Source organism: Nesoenas mayeri, assembly GCF_963082525.1.
Source record: "Nesoenas mayeri genome assembly, chromosome: 1".
NCBI classification, from domain to species: domain Eukaryota; kingdom Metazoa; phylum Chordata; class Aves; order Columbiformes; family Columbidae; genus Nesoenas; species Nesoenas mayeri.
In genome coordinates, this window is record NC_137541.1 from 109166443 (window position 1) to 109193139 (window position 26697).

Here is a 26697-nt window from a genome sequence, read left to right on the forward strand (position 1 = left end):
TGACAACCATATCAACACAGAACCCATTTTGATGGCAATTTTTGGAGTTCCAGAGCAGTGACGGACAGTAACAAGCTGATTTCACCATCTGCAGAATCAGGAGTACACAGAGGTCTTCCCCTCTGGTTTCGTAGCATCCATGGGATGCTCGCAGTGTTGTAACATCACACTCGGTGTGGTTACAGCACAGACAGTTGAGCTGTGTTTCCAGCAGCACATGTCAAACTGCCTCACATCCCACCCCTATATGTCCCTCCCCTACTGGGCAACCCCACAGGCAAAGGCAAGGCAATTCCCCGGGCCAAGGGGAGCCAGAATTTTGGGGGAAGGGGGAAACCATGACTACCTTTGGAAAGATGTAATTTCCATCACAGCTAACAGTGCAGTCTGATGCTGGTTACAGTAGGCAATAAAAAAGACACTGGTCTGGGAAGACAGAGCAACATCCAGCAGAACTGCTGATACATCAGTTTCCCTATCTGCCCCTGCAAAGTGGATCTATTCTTCCCAAGCTCACCTATAGCTTACCAAATGTTACTGTGCTGGGAACTGGGCTGGATGTCATGCCCTTAAACTACTTTATACTGCCTGAGAGACTCCAGAGAATTGCGAATCAGTCACTGGATGGTTATTGAAATGATTAATAATCCCCTTTATTTTTAATAACGATAAAATATTTTTAATGGAGACCAAAAAAAAAAAAAAAATCAGCACAGATGATACTGTCAGCAGCAATGACAAAAGCTCTTTACTTGTTTACTTGTTGCTAATAACATGAGGCACTAGGCACACCCTGATGTTTCCCCCAATATACAATAATGTGACTAAGCCTATGCTGTGCTCAATGTACAGCTGGAAACAGGCAGAGAGGGGAGAGTGCTGCACTGGGAGACAAGAGACCTGGGCTCTGAGGCCTGATCTGATACCAAACTTTACCCAAACTTGGGCCCAATACTCTCCTATATCTGTGCTTCTGCTTCTATTTCCATCTTTGATGTTTTCTTCAAATTATATTCAAATTATTTTTTTTCTTACACTGATGTAGGACTGATACAAGCAGTGGGGACCCACCTCCATGGGGACAGACTTTTTAGCAGGGCTGTTAAAAAAGGACAATGGGTAATGGTTTTAAACTAATAAAGGGGAGATTCAGGCTAGACGTAAGGAAGGAATGTTTTGCAATGAGGATGGCGAAACACTGGCCCAGTTTGCCCAGAGAGGTGGTAGATGCCCCATCCTTGGAGACATTCCAGGCCAGGCTGGACAGGGCTCTGAGCAACCTGATCTAGTTGAGGATGTCCCTGCTTATTGCAGGGGGTTGGACTAGATGACCTTTGAAGGTCCCTTCCAACTCAAACTATTCTATGATTTTATGATCCTCTGGGAGCAGACCCAAACAGAGGCATGATGGTATTATGAACCCCAGTGTGCAGCCACGCTGGCCCTGCAGGCAGGGTTCTACCAGGAGCATTTCCTGGGCTTGGGCACAAACACCAGAAGAACCAGGGGATGTGAGGACCTTACCAGCTGTAATAGGCCACTGCTTAATCAAGCTGTTCACTTGCTCACTGTGTTAGAAGCAGTGAAACATGGAAAGAGTTTAGCATTCAAGCTGTGTGAGCTAGCCGTGAGTGAAGAGACAGGAATGATGTCAAGGAGGTTTTGTGCACGAAGCATCTGTGACAAAACATTAGCTTAGGTCAGACACTACCGAAATGTAAAAGGAAGGATGACTGTCAGTCTATCAGTAACCAAAACAGGGAGCTGCTGCTGTTTCACGCAGCAACAGGTGTAAGAGCTGTCAAACAGAAACTTCCTTTTTGCCCATTTGTAAAACCACCGGCCTGAGAAGTAACTGGACTCATAATACCAACACCTTTGGTTTGCCAAATAACAGCCAGGGCCAGTTGACAACGGTAGGTGCCAGTGTGCCCGAACATGCCAACAGCCAAAGCTGATGCGACCATCACGAGCACTTGTGCTCCGTTCTGTTATTGAATTGCAATTTGTGACTAAAGACGAGGCCGCCCCTCTCGATCGCGCCCCCACGGGGGGACAGGGTGACCTAAGCATAGGTGGGCAAAGCGCTGAGACACACGCTGCCGGGATTGCCGGCTTGCGGTTCGGTGAGCGGCAGCGCGCTCCCGGGCATGGCACGGCGGGCGGCCGGGACTCCCGGCGCGGGGAGGTACGGGGGCAGTCCAGGGCGTCTCCGGGGACGGTGCCGGGCGGCCGGGGACAACGAGGCTGGCACAGGCAGCTTCCCTGCCGGCGCCCGCCCTCCCTAATGGGCATGTGCGGCGCCTCTCGCACATGCCCACTCGGGCGGCGCGGAGCCGGCGGGCTGTGCCGCCGCGGTGGGCTGCGCGCCGGGACCTCGGTGTACGCCGTCGGACACCCCGTGACGCGGCCCGTGCCCGCCGCGCGGTACAGCGCACAGACGTTTCTGGTGGCGATTCCCCGAGCCAAAGCTCCCCACGAAACACACCCAACTCCCCCTCCGCGGACAGGCGGCCGCTCCGCGCCCCCGCTGCCCGCCCGTCGGGGACGCGAGCAGCCTGCGCTACCCGGCCGCCCTGGGGGCGGTGGCCCGGGCGGGCGGGGATGTGGCGGCGCGGCGGTGCCGGCGGCGGCGGGCGGAGCCGACCGGGAGCCGGGCGGGGCGGGGCGCGCCGCGGCGTCCCGAGCGCGGCCCGCGGGGCGGCCCCGGCGGGAGGCGCCGCGCTGCGCCCCGCCGCCCCGTGCTAGGCGGCGCCCGGCGTGGCCCCGCGCCCCTGGGCGGAGGGCGGCGGGGGCGCCGCGGAGGGCTTTCCGCGCCCGCCCCGCCTGCCGCGGCCGGGGGATTAGTCAGCAGTCTCCGGGCAGCCCCGCTCCCGCGCAAACTCCGCGGCGGGGGCGGGGAGCGCTGAGCCGCGGCTGCCCCTTCCCCAACCCGCGGCGAGGGGCGGCGGGGCCGCGGCGGCGGGGCTGCCCCCCGCGGCGGTCCGCGCCGCCGCTCCGCGGCCGCGGCGAGGAGCGGAGGGTTGGCAAGTCAGGCAACGAGGCGCAGGGAAACTCCGCTCGGGTACGGCGCCGTTGCGGGAGGACGAGCGCCCGAGCCGCCCCGCGCAGGCAGACCGGCGGGCAGGCGCGCACACACACACCGCACGCACACGCACACACACACGCGCGGCGGCGGCCCCCGGCCCCCCGCAGCCGCGGCCGGCGGGGAGGCGGCGCCCGGCGGGGGCTGCCCCATGGTCTTGCGGGGGCCGTGGGGGAGCTGCGGGGGCCCCGGCGCGGCGCTCGCCTTCCTGCGCGCCCTCCGCACTAGGATGTTGCGGCAGGTCTTGCACAGGGGGCTGGGGACGTCCTTCTCCCGGCTCGGCCACTTCGTCGCCAGCCACCCGGTGTTCTTCGCCTCGGCGCCCGTGCTCATCTCCATCCTGCTGGGCGCCAGCTTCAGCCGCTACCAGGTGGAGGAGAGCGTGGAGCACCTCCTGGCCCCCACGCACAGCCTGGCCAAGATCGAGAGGAACCTGGTGGACAGCCTCTTCCCGGTGAACCGCTCCAAGCACCGGCTCTACTCCGACCTGCAGACGCCGGGGAGGTACGGCAGGGTGATCATCACCTCCTTCCGCAAGGCCAACATGCTGGACCAGCACCACACCGATCTCATCCTTAAGGTAACCGCGGCGAGTCCCCGGCCCCGGGCACCACCACCCTGCCTGGTCCGGCTCCCCGCATCCCGCCCCACTGCCTGCCACCCCCGAGCCCGGTCCCCGCACCTGCTCGCCCGCACGGACCCACCCGTGCACGCCGACCTCTGCCCGCCCGCCACCGGCGCTGCCACCGCAGCCACCCAGTCACCTCCCCGCAACAGTTGGGATGGTGCCCGCCGCGGGAGCCGGCACCGCGCTCCCTGCCGTCGCCGGCGGCTCCGCTATCCCCCCCGACCCTGTTTTGGGTTTTTCATCTGTTTTTTTTCCCCCCATCTTTTGGGCTTATTTGCTTTGGGTGAGCGAGAAGGGCAGGGTACTTGCTTAAATAATTTTTCAGTGCCTCTGTACTCGCAGTCGTCCTCCCGAGTTAAGGCGACTCGGGTTGATAAACTCAAACTTCAAAAGCAGTTAGGTACCAATCTGCCAAGCTGCTGACAACGCTTTTGGGGGCTGCTGCCTTGTCTGGAATGCACTTTCTGCTTGGAGAGGGGTAGCACAAAACCTTCTTCTCACAGCTCATGAAGGCAAATGACATAACTCAGCTGATTATTTTTAGCGGGTAGTATTTTTTTTTCCTCTCCACTCCCAGCCCACCATCACAGAAAATGCTGGTTTCATAGATGAAGAAAAATCCAGCTCAGCTGCAGGCATGGTGCATGCAGCCTGTGCTGCCGGTTCAAGTTAGAGCGGGCAGCATCTTTCCCTGTCACTTGAGCGGCACAGTGTGCGAGTCACAATCTAACAGGACATCTCACTGTACTGTATGTCGTAACATGTCAGAAATCTGCATTTGTTGAAGCTGGTACTCTAGTTTGCACCCCGGTAATTTTGATCAATCTTGGAAAAACGGAGGACAGGTGCAAAAACTGTATGTTAAGAGAGTCTTGTTCACTGAAGAAAAAGGAAAGGAACATTTACAAATAACCAGAGGTGTGGCTAGCTCAACCGTGCACATTTTTGCTGTTGCCTTGTGGAAACCCCAGAGACTCAGCATTGCTTTCCCCCCTCCCCGAATGTCAAACTGTCGGCCCATACAGAAGCAAATGTTAATTTTTTTAGTAACATCAGGGAGTGTCTCTTCTAAAATGAGAAAATAGATGCAAATACCTATTGGAAGAGACTTCGGGAAGACCTCACTCTTTACTAAACATGGAAATAACTGTTACAGTGGATTTATTTGTATTTTATTTCCACTGTAGCCACATACAGAACTACAGTGCAGAGCCACTCAGTATTTTATGTTTTGCTTTTTTTTTTTTTGCTGTTGACATATTACCCAACAGTAATCAGCAAACAGATTTAATGAGCATCGACTCACTAAGTACAGTAACAGGAATGTTACTGGTGAACGAGAAAACTCCGGAGAGATGATTTTCATTTCTTCATTTTCTTGTACCATGAATTGCATTCGCATCCAGTATGTGCACATTTACTCAGTCATAGGATAATAATGATAATGAATTTTTTCTCTGTACTGCTTTCTCTGGAGATCTGTAGTTTTATCAATAGCATGGTGACACACAAATAAATGGTACTCAGAATCTTTCCACAAGCAAACTTCTGCGTAAGATTTATCACATCAGCAGAAGAGCTATAACTTAGAAAGTTCTCTCTTAACACTGCCTCATTTTTAATAGACAGAATTTGCCGACAAAATGATTTTTTTTCCATTTACTGAGATAATGAGCACCATTGCCATTTGACTATTTACTCTTACTGCTAATCTGACATTGTTGTGCATATTTGATGCATTATTTCCAATTCTTTATTTATCTAATTAATTCCAGTATGTCTTGTGTAGAATATATTACATTCTTCGTCCTAATTATTCTTCTGTTTGTGGGTAGAGCCAGGCTCGGGCAGCTGCCTGTCCAACCCTATGGATGGCCCTGCAGGTCAAAGCACAGCAAAACAGGAGGGAGAGCTCCCAGCCCCCGATATTGTTATGTCCATGGTGATGCAGGGCTACATCATTTTGCATCAACCAGACTCACTAAGGGACGAGGAAAGGGAAAGGTAGCCATCCAGGTTTTCCTGTATGTGTCCACTTGCATGGAGGGAAGAAGAGAGCAAAGGCATCTGAAGTTCATACCCCAAGCCCCAGTCCAGAGCCAACCAACTCAAACTGCCGTGCTTGTAAATAAGTGTCCTGGGTGAAACCGTGGAGTAATCTCACCTGCATTCCTGAAAACCTTGCCATTTAGGCATGGTCCGGGCAGAGAACCTATATGGCAGCATTTGCTTATCTTTCCTTTTCTGGAGAAGGATGACCTCCCCGAGGGAGAGGTGTTGCTTTAGAAGAGGCATGAGATTGGACACTGGCTCCTCCTGCATTTTTGTTGCTGCATCTCCACACACTTGCAGGAGGATGGCAGGCCCAGAAGGATGGTTGGCCCAGGCAGGTGCCGCCTGCTCTTGCATCATCTCTTCTCAGTTTCCTTACCTGCTGTATCCCACCTCACCAGCCAAGGAGGGAAGGGAATGAGCCTTGAACTGCTACAGCTACCCCAGTCACAGGGCAAGAGAGAGAGATTGCCTCAGCAAAGGAAGAAGTCAGCTTCCATTATTGTCACCTTAGTAAAGGGATACAAAGTTTTGGGGTCTGAGCAGTTGAAATTGAAACATAACTGCTGTTGTCAAAAGTTAATAGCTCTAACATCCTAATCAATTAATTAGTTAATTAAATAACTTATTTGGTGTCATCCCTAAAATACTGTGGTTGGCTTAGTGCAGTTCCTCGTGGGCACATTGTCAGCTTGAGGAACTCACCATTACCACTACTGCAGGAAACCTTGTTGGGCTGGGAAGAGATTTAGGGAAGGGCTGAGCCTCACAGCTGTCTTGGGCCCAGATCTCAAGCGTCGCTCCCAGAACAGGAGCTGCGGTAGAACTCCCTGCTGACAGTGAGCATCTGCCAGCACAACGCTGGCTGCTCACATGGCGGTGACAGGTCTTGCTGAATGTACAAGCTGCTCCACACAAGGTCCCTCTTGCTCATTAGCAGGAAGGTGTGTGACTGCCTAATAGAACAGTTTTGACTTGGAGATGATGCTGAGTACCTTTTTTAAAAACAATTTATTTTTGTATAAATCTCCATCTTTAGTTCTCATAACTCCCTATTAATGCTTAAACCATTCTGGGCCTGCCATCCCCATGTTGCGTTTACAGCTGTCATAGTCACTTGCAGAAGAAAGGGAGAAACCTAAACATATCCTGAATCTCTGGCCTTGAATAGCTGATCTAACAAAAAGCCTCAGTAGAGTCTTGGGTATGCAAGAGATGAAGACTGAGGCACTGTGAGAGGGCAATCATGACATTTTCCTCGCTGCTGTACCTACTTTATAGCTGAGCACAGGGCAGTGGCATCCCATGCTGTTGGTGTGCAGGACCTTTCTTCCTCAGGATTTCACTCTTGTGACAGAAAGAGGTAGGAAGTAAAAACACCAAACTGAAGAAAGTGTGCTTTTACCCCTGTATTTCTAAAAAGTGCTTGGAGTGTAGAAGTTCAGATGATTATGTAAAGTCTGTACAAATTGTCTAAGCCTAGAATTCCGCCTAAAAATAGTGTAAGAGCAGCCCCCTACCATTTTATGGTGGTATTTCCACTTGCAGCTAGAAACTTGATAGGTTGAAGGCGTACAGACCTAGCCAGATTTTTTTCAACCCCAGAAAATGTATTCTGATTTAGCCGAAGTTTGAGACACCCATCCTTTGGAGCCTGTTCGTTCCTTTCTACTTACAGTGAGTTAACTGCGTTATACTACAAACGCCTTTTTTTTTTTTTTTGGTGAAAGTTTTCCCTTTTTTGCAGAAGGATATCCTCTCTTCCACTTATGTTATTGTGTTTACAACAGTAACACAGTACTAAGATTTTTTGGCAAAATACCTAATGTAGCAAGACGCAAAGATGAAAAGAGAATGAAATCTAACATGCCTTACTGAAGGGGATTGTGTTTGCAGTTTGCTTCTATGCAAATCTGTAGGCAAGGGTTTATTTTTTTTAAAGAAAACTCCCCGAACTACATATTTTCAGACAGTGCTTATACATTGCCTCTCTCATATGAACTGACCAGCAATAGATCTAGATAACTGATTATATATCTATTTGAACTTGCAGGCAAATAGTAAAATCAAGTATTTCTGCTTAAGGACACAATTTTTTAAGAACTGTGTAACTTCTGATTACTGCAGAACAAAACAGTTAAACTTCAAAATTTTGTAGACCTCATACTTTTGGGGGGTTTATTTCTTCTCTTTGCTCCTTAATTATTAGGTCCCTGTTCATGTGTGTGCCTGTAGGCTCTATCTATGGTCTTCCTGGATTTCCTCACTTATTTTCTACGTGTGAGGAAGCTCGTGGAGGAAATAACCATATTTATGTTCCCGTGTCTGTGGTATTTCCAATTGCTTTGATAAACAAACACGGCACACTTAAGCCATTATTTTCAAGCTCGGTGGAAGTGGGTTCTGGTCATTCAGCAGAGCTGAAAGCTGGGTCGATCACGATCCTGGCTATTACAAGGTACCCTTTGTTTTAAAACTTCGGCTACTTCTGAATGCCTGGACACAGGCAGTTAACTGTAGATCTAGCAATGGATATAGTAGGTCTCCACCTTCTGTAGGTAGCTCCAGCACCAAAAACACTTAGAGCAACAGTTAACAGAACATATAATGGATTCTGTTAATAAAAAATCAAGGTTGAATTCATGTCTTTAGAGCAAGGCTGTAAGATGAGGGGAAGAGTCCTAATACAAGAAAAACAAGGGTGTGAAAGCAGCAGAAGTGCAAGCCTGTTGTCATAGCAGCACAATGCTGCAGGGCTAAAACGTATCTTATGCGAAAACAGATGAGAATTAAGATACGCAGGTAAGATCTGGGCACAGCCAGGGAAGGGGGAAGATAAATAGCATGCTGCAAGGACAGCATGGAAGCACACGCAGAAACCCCCCTGAGCTCCTGGTATCAGCAGCAGCAGCTCCTCGGCACGATTCCTGTGGGTGAGAGGGTTTGATCTCTCCCGCAGTGCCAGCCAGCGGCTGGAGCAGAAGTCCCGAAGTTCCCCGTGCCTGGGAGGACAACTGTGTCACAGAATTATAGAATCATAGGATCATTTTTTTTCGGAAGAGACCCTCAAGATCATTGAGTCCAACCACAACCTAACTCTGGCACTAAAGCAAGTCCCTAAAAACCTCATCTACATGTCTTTTAAACACCTCCAGGGATGGTGACTCAACCTCTTCCATGGGCAGCCTGTTCCAACGTTTGACAATCCTTTCCATGAAGAAATGTTTCCTCATATCCAATCTAAACCTTCCCTTAAGGCTGTTTCCTCTTGTCGTGTCACTTGTTACCTGGGAGAAGAGTCCAACCCCCTCCATGCTACAACCTCCTTTCAGGTAGTTGCAGAGAGCGATCAGGTCTCCCCTCAGCCTCCTTTTTTCCAGGCTGAACAGCCCCAGTTCCCTCAGCCGCTCCTCATAAGACTTGTGCTCCAGGCCCCTCACCAGCTTCGCTGCCCTTCTCTGAACTCTCTCCAGCACCTCAATGTGTTTCCTGTAGTGAGGGGCCCAAAATTGAACACAGGATATGAGGTGCAGCCTCACCAGCACAGGCACTGGTCCCACTGGTCCCCACCACACCCCTGCCCTGTTCCAGCAGCACCAGCCACCCTGGCTGGCATGGGGTCCCCCCACACTGCCTCCCACCTCACACTGTGGTGCAAGGCTCCCACAGAAACCTGCGCCCTGAGCTGCTGCCAGCCAGGCAGCCTGTGCTGGGGACACCCAGCACCTCATGTGCCATTGCCTTTCCTGCGTGAGAAGGTCGGGCCTCACCTCCTGTCTAACAAGAGCACACAGGGGATGGATTTGCTCAACACGTGACTGGACGTGTTATAATGGGGGACATCACCTCTCTGGGTGAGCTTCTGGGAGGGTGCAGCAAGCTAGCAGGGCAGGCATAGGAGGCCAGGGCCACCGGTTCCCCAGGCAGTGCCACATGGCTTGGGGAGAGCTGCCAGGACTCCCTAGTGACCACATTTAGGCCTCCTGAAAGCTATGTCTGGACCTTGTCTTTAAGTTGGGGTTTAGAGGAGGACAACCCCCTCTCTCCTGTTGGGAGACGGGAGGCGCCGACTTATTACTTAACATGATGGGCTGTGAAGTTGCAGCTATTGAGGGGTTTTTTTGTGCAGCGAGGAAGGGACAGTTGGTCACACTTCTGCTGGAGGAGCCTTTCCTAAAAGCCTGCACTGTGTTACCAGCTCGCTGAGAAGTGCTGCAAGGATGGAGAGGTGTTCATGGAGAGGTCTGGGACCCATGGAGAAGGCCACTATAGACCTGATGCAAGATCAGCTGCAGAAGCAAAGTTTTTGTCTTTTTTTCCCGTTGTGAAAAATCATTCTCAGAGCCATGTGCCAGACTGCGCAGAGAAGTCCTGTCCTCCAGCTGCAGTCAGGCCAAGAAACAGAGCGAGCTTCTCTCGATGGGACGAATTCAGGCAGAATTGCCAGAGCAGTGCTCAGAATTAAGACCGTATTGATTAGAAAAGCTTCTCCACTTCAGATTAGAAAAGAAAAATCGTATCTAGCAATTTTCTGTAGCTACTAAGAAGGCAGATGGAAATAGAAATGCATGCACATCTGCCACTTTGAGTACTAATAGTAGTCCCTCAGTTGATGACTCGTAGTTTGAACAATTTTTAGATTTTATTTACATGAAAATTGTTTGAAGAAAATATAATTCACCATATTTTGGACAGCTGAAAAAATGAGTTTCAAAAATACATAGCTTGCATAATCAGTATCTTAGTGTCTCTTCAGGAAACCTGATTGTAGGACTGCTAGAAAAAGACCCCAGCTACCCGTCACGTTCCTTGCTGCACACTCTCCAGCTGCAGCTTCTAAGGTTTTTTCCTGAGCGGGTAGGATCTGTTGCCTTCCTCCATCGGCTGTGCACGGGTTCTCCATCGGCCAGAGTGGCTTGGTCAAGAGGCTGGTGCCCACCAGCCCCCTGTGATCCTCTGCCCTGGACCCCCAGCCCTGTTTGGGGCTCCCTTGCCTTCTCTCTCCACTCCTTCTTCTGATGCAAGTACACTCTTCATGGTTTAATTCTGCCCGTGTCTGTGAAGCCCACTGTGTTTTCTTTCGTGAATTAAGCTGGGAGCTGTGCTAGTCTTTTCCCTCTCATAACCTTTTTACATTTTGACTGAGGCCATCTCTTGAAGTGAATAAAAAAGCACTCTGCAAAGATAGGAAATGCCAGAGATTACTGAGATCATAGAAAAAGTGGAGAAATCTTTAGCAATCTATTAAGGGCTTTTTCTCCTCTTAGTTTTTCTTGGCACAAGTTACCTGTAAAAGTTACCAAAAAAGTAAATCAGCTTCACATTAAAATGAAGTCTGTATTTCAAATCATTGTCTTCATCCTGCTTTCTAGTTTTCCAGTCTTGAACCCAAAACAGATTTTAAACAATAATAGACAATGAATTCATTCTTCACTTTATTGCTGAGCCTTTTCAGACTTTCCTCCATAGCCATGAGATCAGACATTTCTTTTTTTTTAATGAAAGATGAGATTTTTTTTTTTAAATATCACAATAGTTCAGGCTCCAGGGCTCAGAGGAAAAAACAGTCTTGGTGAAAATGACAGTAAAAAAATTGTAGGACTTGGCAGCATGGATTAGAGTGAAGCTCATTTTCAGTTTAAACTGTCAGATATAGACTAAAAGATTAAACGGAGTCAAATAATAGCAAAAACAAAACAAAACAAAAGTAATATGGCATTGCAAAGACCTTACTCCTGTGAGTAAAATATGTCTCTTTATGTATGTGCCGTGTCATTCGCAGTACAGGAGGACATCCATGTATCTAGCCAGTTTGGTAGGCCATCCATCGGCTATATGTAAAATAGTAAAGCATAGTCAAGTCCTTATGATGAGTAACGTCCCCTATAAAACACCGCACATCACTGTTCAGCAACAAAACCAAACACACTTTTGTGGTATATATGATAAGCAGAAGGTGGTTGCACACATGCTTAATATTAAAAATGGTGTCTGCGACTCTAATGCAGCTCCCGCCCAAGTCAGGATGTCTTTCCTGGAGCAGGAATAGGTGCTTGGTGAGACCGAATTGTCCTGTTGCATGTTGCTGTCGCTCCCACCACAGTTTCCCTGGGAGCAAAGCTGTGCTGCCAGCGAGGTGAGACCTGTGTGGGACACCAGTGGCCATTGCATGGTCCTTGTGCCTCGTCTCCTTTGCCCATGGCTTTGATGAGGGTGGCAGTTTATGTAACATAGGCTTAAAAGATTGCTGGGGCTGGACCATTTTGCAAATGAATCAGCAGTTTCTAACCCCTCCCTGCTGGGATAGGATCTGTTTGCTTCGCAGGGAGGCTGCAGACTTTTTTGTTACCTGATTAAATTCACAAAATTCTGGTAATACCTGCTCACTTTTTAATTAAATAAATGAATTTTCAACAAAGCAAAGGGGCTAGAGGTTTTCCTCACCCCTTCTTGGACTTCCTTGCATTTTTTGCATGGACTTAAGAATAAAATCGAGCTCTCCTTTCTATCCTGAGTATACATCTCTAAGTACAACTCCTTTGCCTTCAGGTTCAGCTTTGCTACCACTACTGAAAGTTGTGCCAAGCTCTGTACAGGGAAGAGCCTTCTCACAGAGCCTGGTGCAGTGCTTGGCCATCCCAGGACAGCGGAACTGAGCCTCCTGGGGGGCTCTGGTTCCCAGTGCCTGCCTTCCTGTGCCAGTGGTAGAGGCAGAAGGACCAGCAGCCAAAAAGAGCTTGAAGAAATCTTTTCAGCCATGGCACTCTGAGGCCCTGGAGGAAATGGTTTAGCCTAGGATAAATTAAGGGATTTTCTCTTTTGAGTCCTGGCATCCCCTCCCAGGCAGTGTGGTTTCGCTGTGTCTCATCTGTCAGCTGTGCCACAGGCTGAAACGTGGCTTGGTGTGGAGATGTGGGACCCAAACACCTCTCACCTCAAGGTATTTGCAGAAAGGGATTTGTCTCCCGGTTCAAGCCACCTTTAGTAAACTAAATACCTTGAGTGATCATGGGACTTAGAGTAAACAAAGACCAGGACCAAGATGTTACTGAATGCAGATGGCTGGAGGAAGAAAAAAACTGTTCTAGAAATCTCTGGTGTGGTATGGGACACACATAAACACTGTTTTTGGAAAGGAGAGGGGAATTGCAATTGATGGTCATGGTTTAAACAGTGAAAGGGGGAGGTGGAAGTTACTATTTCGTGCCTGAGAGCTTTCAGGGATGATGTGCCACCATGGCGAGGCAGCTTAGGCAACGCTGTGCTGTTCTCATGCTGCAGTGCTCTGGCATCTCAGCAGTAAACTGCTTTTTGGTTCCTTGCACTGTTAGCTAGCTGAAAAAGCTGTGAGCGATGAGCAAGCAGTGCATGTCTCCCTTCAAGAAAAAACATTCATTCAGCTTTTATTAGTCCTCTAATTCTCCCTTTCTCCTAATAGGATTGGTAAGGATGAGAAAAGAGCTGGATAAATGAGAATCTGGTGGTCAGTCATTTGTCCCAGTACTAGGTGCCAGGTTTATTCAGAATATGGTTACTTCTATTAAAATCTGCTGCAGTGAGGAGTGCGATATGCATTAGCATATAGCTCATGTTGCCCCCATCACCCAACAGCCTTTACCATCTCCTGTTAGCAAACCGAAGTTTCCTGGGGGACCTCCCGGTGTACCATAGGCAAGCCCAATTGCAGCCTGTGTAGTCCCTTGAACTTACAGGACATGCCCTTGTAACCTCTTACACCTTGTGTTTTCTGTGGCAGCCAGTCACCCAGGGCCATGGGTGTAGGCTCTGGGTGAGGGTGGAAAAACCTGAGTGGCCACAGCTGAATCCGCAGAGTGGAGAGCGCTGTGGGACTGCAGCTCTTGGCGGGGAAGAGGCAGCAGCCCCACGGCACACGGGTTGTCATGGGCAAGCGAAGGGACAGAGACAGCCTGCAGCCATGCTGCAACAGAGCTTTGTTCTCTAGGATCTGGTCTGAAAAAGCCAAGTGCAGGTAAAGCGATGTGTTTGTCCCGAGAATGAAAAGTCTGAGTCAGGCTTCCCGGAGCTGAATCATTGGGCACGCTGGGGCAATGCTCGGCATGCTTCAAAGAGACGGAGGGAATGGCAGGGTTTTTGTCCTCTTCAGCTGTTTGCCTCCAGTTTGAGACCAAATGTTGTGGCCGCTGGCAAAGCTCAGAGTACATCTTAGAGTTGCTCTAAACCACATGAGCTTGCAGCAGGCTCCAGGGGCTGCTGGGACACACCAGGACGCAGCACTGGCTGCTGCCCCCTCTCCTCCCTGGAGCCCCATGGCTGGGGCATGTGATGGGCAGGACCCCCAGCATGGCACCCAGCCCAGCACGGGCTTGGAGGAAGCGCTGGGTCACCACTGCAGAATGGGCTTCTGAGTCTGAGAGGATCGTTTCCAAGAAGAAATGAGTATTTTAGATATGACATTTAGCTCCTAGCCTTTCGCTAAAGATGAAGTAACAGCTGTGACAGATGAGGTTATTTTATAACCTAAATATTAAAAGGAAGCGCTTCAGATGTGGAAGGAAGGAAATGCAGCAGTGAGGCAGGGTAGGTAAATAGCAACGCACATCGTTTGATAAAAGTTGCAGGACAGCTTAGTTTCTTCTGCATTGTGTCACTCAGTGTATCCTCTCTGAAAGAGTTGTATTGTGAATCTAATATAGGCAGGAAAATCCTTCTATTCCTCCTAGTTGTCCTCAGCTGCACTTCTTTATATGACATCTGACTTTACAACCGCTGTAAATGAAACCATACAGTAGCTGCCATTAAAAAAAAAAAAAATCAGCTATCTGTCTTTGATTCGGTAAATCAGCGCACTTTCCCCAAACTGTAACAGCATACATTTGAATTTGTACCCCAAAACAGCTCTTGCAAAGCAGAACTTTGCAGAAACAAACTAGAAAGACAGGAATAATTCCCCATACAGGCTCATTTCTTTGACACGTTCCTGCAAATATTTTAATTTGTTTTGTTTTAGAAGAAAGTCGTACAAAAGCCCCTAACCTGTTGCACAGACAGTTGTTTGTTCTCCCACCACAATGGAGAATTTTGGTTCTCATTATGTCCAGGTATTGTGTTCTCACAGTACTGTGAAAAGATTTGTTAGTTCAGTTCATTTCTCAAATCTGTCTTTCTAATGTCAATACTGAACAGTTGTTCTATTAAAAATTAAAAACTACTAAAATGTGGAAAAGTACACCCCAAGCTGCTAGAGAAACAAGTTGAGAATCTAGGAATTTTGTAATCTTTGCCTAAATTATGTTATACCATCCTGAGGAATGGAGGTGGTATAACTAAATTTATGCCCATCACAGATTATGCAATGTAATCACAAAATAATAAAAATCACAGTATCTTATCAATGTGGGTTCTTTTTCTGAAAATAGGTCTGAAATACCACGCCAAAGTCACTGACTGTTTAACAGATGCAGGATTTTAGCACTGATTATTAGACATTTTGTCGATTGCCATCAGATGAGTATATAAGCTCTACTGCTCTTAGGTACCCAATCTTCTATTTTTTTAATCAGTGTTTGTCTTCAGAAGAAAGCAGTTCCATTAAATATCACCTAATCCCAGCCCCTTTACTGGGCATAAGAACCTCCTGCCCTCTTTGGATTGCAGTGGAAAACAGCATATGCAAGTAATAAAAAAATAAAATTTAAAAAAAAAAAAAATCATCTCCCTGTGGCCAGTTCTCTGCACCTTGCTCAAAATCTGAAGGCAGAAAATAACTATTCACCCTTTAAGGAAAGTAAATTGGAGTCACTCTTAATTTGCCTCTTCAACTCCCTGGAAGAGCTGTGGTCTCCCTGCTTTGCAGGGGAAGGAGGGCTTCTCCTTCTCTTTCATGCTGTGTTGCCACACCTTTGCAATGCTCCTACGATCGTTTCCCTCAGTTTATCCCGAAGGATAAATCCATGCAGTTACTCAGAGCGGTTCTGGTGATTTGCTCCCCCCACAGCAGCAGATGTGGCCGCCTGTACCACCAGGCCTGGGTCCTCCATGGGGTCACTGGGACTGGGCAGCACAGGGGGCACGTGTCCCTCTGCATTGTCCCTGCTAAGACCTCAGGGAATCACACCTCTCACCAAGCTGTGCACAAAGCATGTACGCAGTAGCATGCAGGGTTTCTCGGTATTTGGGATGTCAGGTACCCCCAATGCCAGCTGGAAAAAAAGCAGAGGGACCTCCTTTCTGAATTTGGTGGCTGCCCACGATGCAGGACATTACAGCCATGGGGAAAGTCCACTCAGCCTTCTGGTGGTGGGTAATATCGCCTTGGCCTTGGCAGCATCCTTATGGAAGGTCCTGGTACTCTTTGCACTAGAGCAGTACAGGAGATAAATGGTGGTGGTGGTGGGTGAGGCCTGCGTATTTTACAAGGAAAATGAGGGGAAAAAAAATTATTTGCACTTTGTTGAGGCTCCCAACATTAACAAACTCAATATTCCACTTTTGAAAAATATTGTAACCTCAGTCTCTTGGAGCTGTTCCCTTACCATCTTTTAGACTTCTTGCTTCTGCCGTGTAGACTAGAATGGATACATAGAAGGTTGCAAGAGTTTTTTACATTTTTTTCAAGAAGGGAGGGTAATTTTTATACCCCTCTGATGCTCAAAAATAACTTAATAATTAATGCCAGCTATGTTACTTCTGCTGTGCTGTCTCTGCGCTTGGGACATGCAGCTGTGGCCTGTCCTGTACTTGGAGCAAGTACCGGTCCCCTGTTGCTGCCAGTGCATCCCGCCCAGGTGGCACCCCCGGTCACATTGCTCTTCTGCCTTAGGTACCTGAAGTTTGTCTGTTGAGAGAGAGGAGTTTGGCAATTCCAAGCACAACAGCAGCCCCAGACACAATCAAGCTGTTGCTCTCCCTTTTATGTTTGCCCAGGTCGCTTGAAAGTGGAGGTGCGGGCCTTTTGAATTTGCTTAGAGATGCACATGGCACAGATGCAAATCATGACCCACCCGAGTTATCAGCAAAGGACACAGGGGAATAATACTGCTATTTTAATGCATGTTTCCTTTTTTTGCAATGTGTATGTTATTAATACTGCAGTCAACAACTTTTGTTGTTATTGCTTAGATCAAATAGGAGAGGGACAGAGGTGAGGAGCCACTGTTTTTCTGGCTGCTGCTGTGCGAGATGAACTGATGAATAACGTGTGTGATTTCTCTTTCCCTTGTAGTTGCACTCTGCTGTGACCAGGATCCAAGTTCAAAGACCTGGTTTCAATTACACGTTTGCCCATATATGTATCCTGAACAATGACAAGACATGCATAGTGGACGACATAGTGCATGTACTGGAGGAATTAAAGGCTGCTCGTTCTTCTAATCGAACTAATTTTGCAATCACTTATCCGATTACTCACTTAAAGGATGGCAGGGAAGTGTATAACGGGCATCAGCTTGGTGGGGTTACTGTGCACAGCAAAGACCGCGTGAAGTCTGCAGAAGCCATTCAGCTCACCTACTACTTGCAGGCAATCAACTCCTTGAATGACATGGTGGCAGAGAAGTGGGAATCCATTTTTTGTGACACTGTTGAACTTTTCCAGAAATCCAACAGGAAAGTCAAAATGTATCCTTTCACTTCTTCTTCGCTGAAGGAGGATTTCCAGAAGACGAGCAGGGTATCAGAACGCTACCTGATCACAAGCTTGGTCCTTGTGGTCACCTTGGCCATTCTCTGCTGCTCCATGCAGGATTGTGTCCGCAGCAAACCCTGGCTTGGCCTCCTGGGATTGCTGACTGTGACCCTTGCCACCCTGACTGCAGCTGGGATCATCAATCTCACTGGTGGGAAATACAATTCCACCTTCCTGGGAATCCCCTTCGTGATGTTAGGTAACTATCTCCTATCTCTCTCTTTTGTGTGTTTGTGCCTCCCTGACACGTTTCCCAGCAAGCGGAGAAGCATCACTGCATGGCTCCCGGTGCCTGCTCCTCCCTGCAATGCTGCCCCGTGCCAAATCCACGCAGCCTCTTTGCATAAACTGTACTGTGCCGGGATGTTAAAACCACACCTGGTGCTCTGGTGTGGTGTAGTGCCCTGCCATAGGACGCAGTGCCTGCATGGTAGTGAGGAACAAGGATGCACAAATGCCGTGCTTTGTGCAGAGCGGGAGCCCAGCTGCTGCTTTCCGGTGGATGTTTGATTCTGGTTTTGGTGGCCAGTGTTGGAGGGAAAGCTTTGCAGAGGTCCCCATGCTGCAATGACAGCGTCAGCTGTGCTGGCACATCAAAGGGACTGCACACGTTGCGCGTTTAGAGAGAGCACTGGCTCCTTGGGAGAGCAGAGCGGTGCTGTCCTGGCTTGTCAGGGGCCTGACTGTGGGATAAGGGCGGGGGTCAGTTCTGGGTTGTGTTTCTCCTGAAGCCCCTGTATTGGCTGAGAGAGCATAGGGAGGGTTACCCAGCCCTGGGGTGTAGAGCTTTGTCTCCCCAGGTCAGGGATGGACCCATCTGGGTAGTGCCAAGTGCATCCCTCGATGAAGGGCTGTGTAGGAAGCGGCACTGGATGCTCCCCAGCTCTGGTGCTGCAGAGGCATCTTCATCTCCTTGTTTTTTGTACCGCCTTCTTTCAGTGTAGGGCACAGGGTGGTTTTGTTTTGTTTTATTTTATTTTCCCTGAGGGTAGGAAGGAGGAGGAGAGAAGGGCGGTCAGCTCGCTACCGGCCCGAAATCAGTGCCCTCTCCTGTTGGCACCAGGGCGTTTGCAGGGATGCCGCGTGTTGTATTCAGACAGGCAGGAGGACTTCACGGGAGACAAAACGAGAGCTCTGGAGAGCTCACAGCCTCTTTGTGTTTGGTTCAGAACCAGTGTGAAAAGCTTTGTGCGCTGTAGGTGTTTAATGTGTCCTCGTTCATGCCGTTATTCATTTGTGGAGAATAATACATGCATTGATTTGATCACAGCTTCCCTAGCTGAAAATCAGTGCTCAGTAGTACTTCAGGTTTCAAGTGTAAGAGTGTCTCCACTGACTTAGTCACATCGTGTAGTGATACGATACGTTTCAGCACAGCTATTTTTATATCCAGCGCCAGGTTCCAGTGCCATGTCCGTACGGTAGCTGTGGTATTGTTGCACTTTAATTAAAGACTATGCTTCAATGCATCTCTCTAGCAGTTAACTTACAGAATATATTCAGTGACAAAAAGAATTTGACTACATCGGCTCTCATTTTCGGATGACATCCATGAAAATTAAACTGTGTCATAATCTAAAGGAAATGCAGCATGAGAAAGAGGCAAAAGAAATCTGGTTTTCTGACCTGAGTCTTTGGTTTCTTTTGTGGGTTTTTATGCCTGTGCATGTATTGTAAAATTAAATTCCTCAAACTAAGTAGTGTATGTTACATGTAATATTACATAGGAGGGGATTTCCATATTTATTGCAAGAGTAGTAGAAAAGCAGCCTAAAGTCCAGCCATATGAAATGAAAGTACCTGGGGAGAGCAACTCGAAAATACGAAATATTAGCTCTGTTTGGAGATCAAAGCATCTGCTCTCTGGGACAACCTTTCAGATCTTTAGTTCACTGATAGTGACTATGCTGAGACTTGAAATCCTCAAAGACTTAAAGATAACTGAAAAGTTTCGCAGTTCTATACTGCTGAGCTGTATAGCCAGCTCCACTTTTCTTTCCCTTTTTTTTTCTGGTGGTTTGTTTTTTGTTTGGTTTTGGGTGGTTTTTTTTTTGGCCTTGCTTAGTTTAAGTATTCCACTCTTAAGAGGAGTAGGTTTCAATATGCAGCTCCTATCTCACTGTGAACAAGTCAAGACAGAGCAGCCAAATTCGCATGAATCTTGCCTGCTTCCCCAGCTACATAACAACTCCCAAGGGACAGGAATATCAACAGGTGAACAGAAGGCACTAAAGACATTCTGGAGTTTTTAAGGAGAACTGTTTTAAACCAGTAGACAGCTAGAAAGGCAGGTGTTGTTTTTGTGGGGTTTTTTGTTTTGTTTGGGTTTTTGTTGTTGTTGTTGATTTTGTTTGTTTTCCCCTGCAGCACAACAACGATTCGGTGTGCATTTCAAAATTTATTTCATTCCTATGTTGTTTTGCTTATAAAGGATTCTTGAACTCAAGGTAACTGAAGGCTAGAGATACAAACCATGCTCCATTATAGCCCGCTGAACTGCTTCCACTTAATTTCAGTGAGCATCAGATTAGATCATAGATTAACTGACCTTTAGAAAGCTAAAGAATTTCTGCCTAACAGTGTAGCCCTGTGGCTATTACTCATAATCTCATGGCTAAAAGCAAAAATTAAATAGAAGAAATTATTATGCTGGACACATTTCAGACAAGGCCCCTTTACTAGTATAAATTGTTAATGAAGTTTCCGCAGTTTATAGCAGCTGAGGATTTTTAACTTTTGGTCAGCATCATCAGGCTGGAGGGAGGACGCTCTCCAGACATCATCTGCCTTCTGCCACTGGACAAGATTACATCTTTCCTAACAGATACTTCTCACCCTGTGCTTTGTCTCCTCCTTGGGCCACTTCCCCTTGTGTTTCACTGCGCTATGACATTTGCATTATGTCTATCCTCAATTCCCCTCTGCAACTCAGCTGTCCTCCTTATTTATCCACTGCATCTGGAAAACAAATTCTTTCATTTTTCTTTGCACATTTGGGACCACTCTCACTTGTCCAGTCCACTTCCCTTTCATCCCTGTTTTCCTCAGACTGTGCTTACCAGACTTCCAGCAACCTTCTTGCTCTTAGCTGTTCCACATCTTTCGTGGAGAGCGGTGCCTAAATCTGGGCGCAGGATTCAGACTGAGGCTTTCAGCAGCAAGTGGAGTAGGAGGATGATTTCACACATCTTGCATATGGCACTCCTCTTTCATACATCCCCATATGACATTAACTTTTTTCTCAGCGGTATGAAATGGTTGGCATTTGGTTGGTGGCACATGGTAGTTCACAGATCCTTCAAGTCACTTTCCACCCTGTTTGCACAACCAGTTATTCCAACCAACATGTAGAAGTTAGCCTTTGTCCTTGCTGAATTATAGCTTATTTGTCTCACACCATTGCTCCTCTTCATTAAGTTCATCTTGAGACCATCACTGCCCTTCCAAGATGCATTAACTGAAGTTGGTCAGCAGTGTTTTGCAATTATTGACTTTTTCATATTTTCAAGAATTACTTTCTGAATAGTTTTAAGTAGTTTGTTCAGTCACAAGCCCATCCTAATAATTTAGGCAACATGTCTGCAAAATCCTCCTGTCAACGTGCTCTGTAATACTTGATTTCATTCATCCTGTTTTCTGTGACATCCCTTCTGCATTATCCATTTTCAAGAACGCAAAAGCTATAGTGAAGGGTACCAACCTTTGTAGATGTTGAATCCTTAGCTTTTGCATCAATAGGACAATTCTATGTTATTAAATTGCCATGGCTTACCAAATTGCATTCCTAAGCTCAGACTGTGTAATTGTAGGCAGGAACATCTTTTGCCTGCCCCACTTGTTAAATCTGACATACTGGTTTAAACACTTGCTGCTTTGGGTTTAATCACCTTCACGGTAGTTTATGCTAATTTACTTTACTCTTTAATTAAGGCAGGTTACTGTAACTCAGCTCATGAAAGGTAACTCATTAAGCCAGAATAACTCAGACACTGACGACTGTACATAGCCTGAGTATGTCACTACTGTGACGGGTTTTGTGTTGTGGCAGGTTTCTTTGTAGCCCTCACTGGCTGCTAACTGACTGGCAAAACGTGAAGCCAGGAGAGGTTGTTGCCAGAGACCTCCTTCCCCAGCAGGGACCACAATAGCAGGGTCCCCTTTGGCCACCAGAGGCGCAGCTGTGAGGATGAGGAGGGTGAGCTGGCAGAGGGCAGGCCGGCTGCGGCCACGACTGGCTTCTCTAGGGATGTCTAGTCAAGCCAAACCAGGGACTTTTCTTCTTGACCTCTGGATTTATACAGGTGCTTCTAACGTGAAAGGGAAGCCTAAAACCTGTGAAACTTGGCGGGCTCCCACCATTCATCTGGTCAGGTTTTGAATTAGTATATGCCTCCGCGTTTTTTAAAAACTGTTGTCTGCGTTTATCAGTGTTTAAACAAGTAATTTAAGGACAAGATTACTCGCGTGCCTAGTTCATGTGGAATACTTAGCTGAATGAAGGCTATTCCTTTTTGACCCTAAGAACAAAAAAGTTAAATTCTTCAATTTGGCTGAATTTAAAATAGCTGATTTATAGTGTCAGCTAGAAAGCAGGATTAAAATTGTGATTTCCTATTGCCAGCTCTACTGAAAACTACGGATGTTTGGTCTGGCACAGATGCTAATGTATTCATCATAAGTTTCCCTTATGCATTAAATGCTGTTTAATAACTGCCAATCCTTTAAAAATATCAATTTCATTAAAAAAAAAAAAACAAACCAAAAACTGTTACCAAACAAAACCATTGGACAACAAGCTGGCTGAACAAGTTTTTGGCATGACTTTTTTTTACCTCCCAGTGGTGGTACGCAGCATTTAACTTAGAGACTCAAGAGAGAATTGCAGTATCGCCCTTTGCACTGACGAGAAAACTAGCAATCTGTTTCCTGTTCCTCTGGAAACTCCTACAGCTTATTCAGGGAGAGGCGGCTCTTCTTCAGCTGCCAAGTTCGTGAAAAGCATCGGCTCTGTGAAATTGCAGTGGAATGCCAGGCGCTGCCAGATATGGGCAGAGAGGAATGCAGAGCCGGCTCCACGGGCTTATATTTAGCCTGCGATGCTGGCAGGGGAAAACCAGTTAGCAGTTACAAGAGTGGCTTGAGCTTGCAGCACACTGTAAATGGAAATGATAACCAGCCTCGTGCAAAACTCTCCAAAACAGGGAAAAATGAAAATACATCTTCTTACTGCTTCCCTCCACCCTGCCGTCACATCCTGCTGTGTCAGTAATGCCCCTTCTGGGAAGAAAGGAGGGGAAGATGGTCAACAGAGTAGGTCCAGGGAGGGACAACTGGGAAGGAGCAGGTGGAAGAGAAGGCTGAGAGGGGATCTCATCAATGTTTATAAATATCTCAAGGGTGGGCATGTGGGCATCAAGAGGATGGGACTAGACTCTTTTCAGTGGTGCCCAACGATGGATGAGGGGCAGTGGGCACAGACTGAGGCACAGGAGGCTCCACCTGGATATGAGGAGAATCTTCTTTACTTTGAGGGTGCCAGAGCCCTGGAGAATGCTGCCCAGAGAGGTTGTGTCTCCTCTGGAGACATTCAACACCCACCTGGACACATTCCTGTGTGATCCACTCTAGTGAACCTGCTTTAGAAGGTAGGTTGGACTAGATGATCTCCAGAGTTGCCTTCCAACCCCAACCATTCTGTGATTCTATGGAAGTGTCAGGCAGTTGGGAAAGAAGGTCAGAAGGCAAACGCTAGGAAAAAAGGAGAGAGGAGATCGCTGTTTTTGATGATGGGAGTGAAAAGCACAGGAGGGCAATGAAAGGGTTGCTGAATGTTAGGGACCATGGAGGCAACAGCTAGCTGAATCAAGAAGGACAGGTAACAACCAGTGTGAAAGCCCTGAGAAGACGAGGGTGCTTGGGCCAGCACATGTAGCTCACTGGAGCTCCATCTCGGTGCCGATTAGGCACCCAGCCCGCCTCCTTCTTCAGATTTCTAGAAGAACATGCTAGTAGGGAATTGCAACATATGCCAAATTTGTATACCGTAAAAGCATTCATTATCCTCCCTATCAAGTACCCAAGTGTTTGCTATATTCAATAAACGTGAACTGTCAACAGTGGTTATAGAGAGAGAGTTTCAAAGAGAGAGAACCAGCCCCTGCACAGGTCTCCCTGGTGTCCTTTAGTCCACTCGTAAAGGTAATACACACATGAATGTTTGACTTTGTATAGTACTTTTCCACCAATTTTCCCGTTGTCAGTTAATAAAAATGTGAATCTTACTGAGTCTCTTTTGTTTTTATTCCCTGAGCTGAGCTTTCTCGCTCTCCCTGACCGTCTGCCCCTCTGCCATCTCTTCATGCCAGGAAGAAACATGTAGCTTGCCGCCCCACTGCCCCTTTCTGCCATCTCTTCCATCTTGCTTGCAACCTCCAGCAGCCTCCAGCAGGTCTCTCCCCCCTCACTGCTCCAGGCCAGGGCATCTCCTTCCTGATGCCTGCAGAGCTTTCAGCATCTTTTGGTCTCCCTGAGCTTCCTGTATCTTTCCTCCTGTTTCCCCCTCTCCTGCCAGCATGTGCCCTCTGCCATTTTGGGGGCTTTTTAAATTTCTGTTCTCTCCCATCCTCCCCTCTCCTCAACCACAGCTAGGCCCATTGCTCCTACCCTTTTCCCTGTATTCTTGAATAACTTCCTTGGCTTCCTAACAGGGATATCCCTACTATACCCTGCAGTCGTATCGCAGCTGTTCCAGATTTCCCATCCTTTGTTTTTTCACGCTGCCAAAGGGCTTTAACAGTGCCCTGAAAGTACACTTGGTTTTTTGTCACTCCATCTGTTCAGCTTTCCCAGTTCAACCCTGCAGAACTCAGCTAACACTCCTAAAACATTTTGTGTTTTGTTCCTTTCATTCCCCTTCTAAGAAATAAATACAATTATCTGGTTTTATCTACCCTGAGCAGAATCCCAGGTGCGTCATTTTCCTACTTATTTCCTTTTTCCTCTCCTTTTTCGCACCTCAGTCCCTCGGTCTCTTCCTGAGTTCTGTAAGCAGCCATGCATCTTCTGCAGTCTCTCAGGCATCACCAGCATTTCCATTCCTCAAGGGGAAGAGCAGAAGTATGTCCACAGGCAACCTCTCCTCTCTCAGTGTCCCAATGAGTTCCCTCACCAAAGCCAGTGTTTTCCATCCAAAGGCAAGGTGATTAACCATCTCCTGCATCTGCTGGTCCCCATCTCTCCAGTTTTTCTCCTAAAGGATCTGGTGCCCCAAGCCCCTTGAGGAACCCAAACACCAAGAAGCCACTAATACATGGGAAGGAGATGGACTTGAAATACAAATGGTGGCAGAGAATTTAGACACTGTTGTACCAGCTCTTTCCCATGCCATGTAAAAACAGCAAGTAGAACTTGCAGCCAGCCATGTGTGATGGTGACACAGCCAACATACGTACGTGTCCCACTTTCACCCCTACAAACCCCACTGAAATCCTTGTGCACGTATGTGCTTCTTGGCTTCAGAAGAGTGTTGATGACTCAGTAGATATTATGCTTTTTGGAAAAAAGGAGCTGTATCCATAGGAAGTCTGTCCAGAAGACAGTTTAATATTGAAATGAAGTGCTTCACAATCACAGAGTAAGATCAGGCATTGCCTCTTGACTGGTGGTGCTCCAATATACATTTATTTCATATGAAGTGCCATTTTCAGGTCATGAGACCTCTGCGTTATGGCAGAGAATACTGGCAGTGGATTAAGTTAAATTGTAATAAGCTACATCTGGATGCTTGATAGAAAACCAAAGCTGAGTTCCGAACTTGCAATGATTTTTTTTTTCCCAGTCACTAAAAATAATAGGATGTATATGCTTTAGCTGATTTTTTTCAACTTTTTGAACATTATATTTCACACACAGTTGATCTATATTTTGTAAGTAAGAGTAATGATAAACATCATTTAAACAGCAAAATTTAAGGGTATGCTTGAGATGTTTTAGTTGCAGCTTTCTCACCAGAAAAGTGGAACTTGAAGTGTGGTAAGCTAATCTATATTCCACTGGCCCATATTCCTCTAGGAAAACACTCCTAGAAGAAAAAACTCCTAGAAGCAACTGATCCTTTGGGGGTTGGTCTCAGGAATTTAAAACAGATTTTAAACATTATTTTGCCGCAGATATACTCACTTTGTCTTACTCTGTCTTCAGGAGTTGTCATGTAGTGTATGTCACTTGGCTGTTCTGTAACATGGTAAACCTTTTAGAGGTGTTTGCAGGTAGCTTTCATTTACCTTTAAGTCATTTTTTTACACAACATGCATAAAATCTGTCAGAAACTCACTTCATGGGGAAAATCAGTTTGCAATTTTATCTGCTGATATAGAATCATAGAATGGTTTGAGTTGGAAGAAACATTCAAAAGTCATCTAGTCCAACCCCCGGCAATGAGCAGGAACATCTTCAACTGCATCAGGTTGCTCAGAGCCCCGTCCAGCCTGGCCTGGAATGTCTCCAGGAATGGGGCATCTACCACCTCTCTGGGCAACCTGGGCCAGTGTTTCACCACCTTCATTGCAAAAACTTGCTTCCTCATGTCTGGCCTGAATCTCCCCTCCTTTAGTTTAAAACGACTACCCCTTGTCCTATTGCAACAGGCCCTCCTAAAAAGTCTGCCCCCCTCTTGTCATCCTCTGTGCCGCAAAACTGAGCTTTTCTCCCTCTCTCTTCAAATAACAGTTTAGGCAGGACATGGTGGTTCCTGGGGATTTTCTGATGTTTCCAAAGAGGCATTATAGGGAGGAGCAGGGCAGAAACACTCTTTGAAAGTCAGCAGGAGTTAGATGCTTCCCTGCTGTTTACCCCGGAACAGCAGCCTTGCACGTATGGTGCGGGTTTGGCTCAAATGCTTTTGGTTTGGATCTGCACAGTCTGGGTAGTCGGGAGATTATTGTGCCATGCAGACATAAATATTCCAGCAGCTAAAACCAGATTTCGCTAACGCTCTGCTCCTGTTGCACTGAACAAAATATGACTTTTAACTTTTGCCAGGTCTTTCACAAAAACAGAGGAAAGCAAGTCATTTGTCTAAACAGAGTTGACAGCCTGCTATTTAAATGCCAAAACAAGCCTTTACCAATTCTTAAGAGGAATTAAATATTCACTGTATATGTAAAAGTAGATTTTGAACCCTAACTTGCTTTGCATATCCATTTTTCTCAAAATAAAAAGCCAGTCAAGTTTTCTCTCAAATATATTTTTGTCTTTTAAAATGTGCTT

General features: G+C 47.3%; 1 protein-coding gene across 1 annotated transcript in view; it reads left to right on the plus strand.

Annotated features, from left to right (window-relative positions):
* Positions 1-3299: 3299 nt before the first annotated feature.
* PTCHD1 (patched domain containing 1) overlaps positions 3300-26697 on the plus strand; it is a 33949-nt gene continuing 10551 nt past the window's right edge. The window contains exons 1-2 of the mRNA XM_080357973.1: positions 3300-3665; positions 16969-17629. Coding sequence (XP_080214099.1) covers positions 3315-3665; positions 16969-17629 — 1012 coding nt within the window. The 5' untranslated portion in view covers positions 3300-3314. The remainder of the gene's footprint in view (positions 3666-16968; positions 17630-26697) is intronic.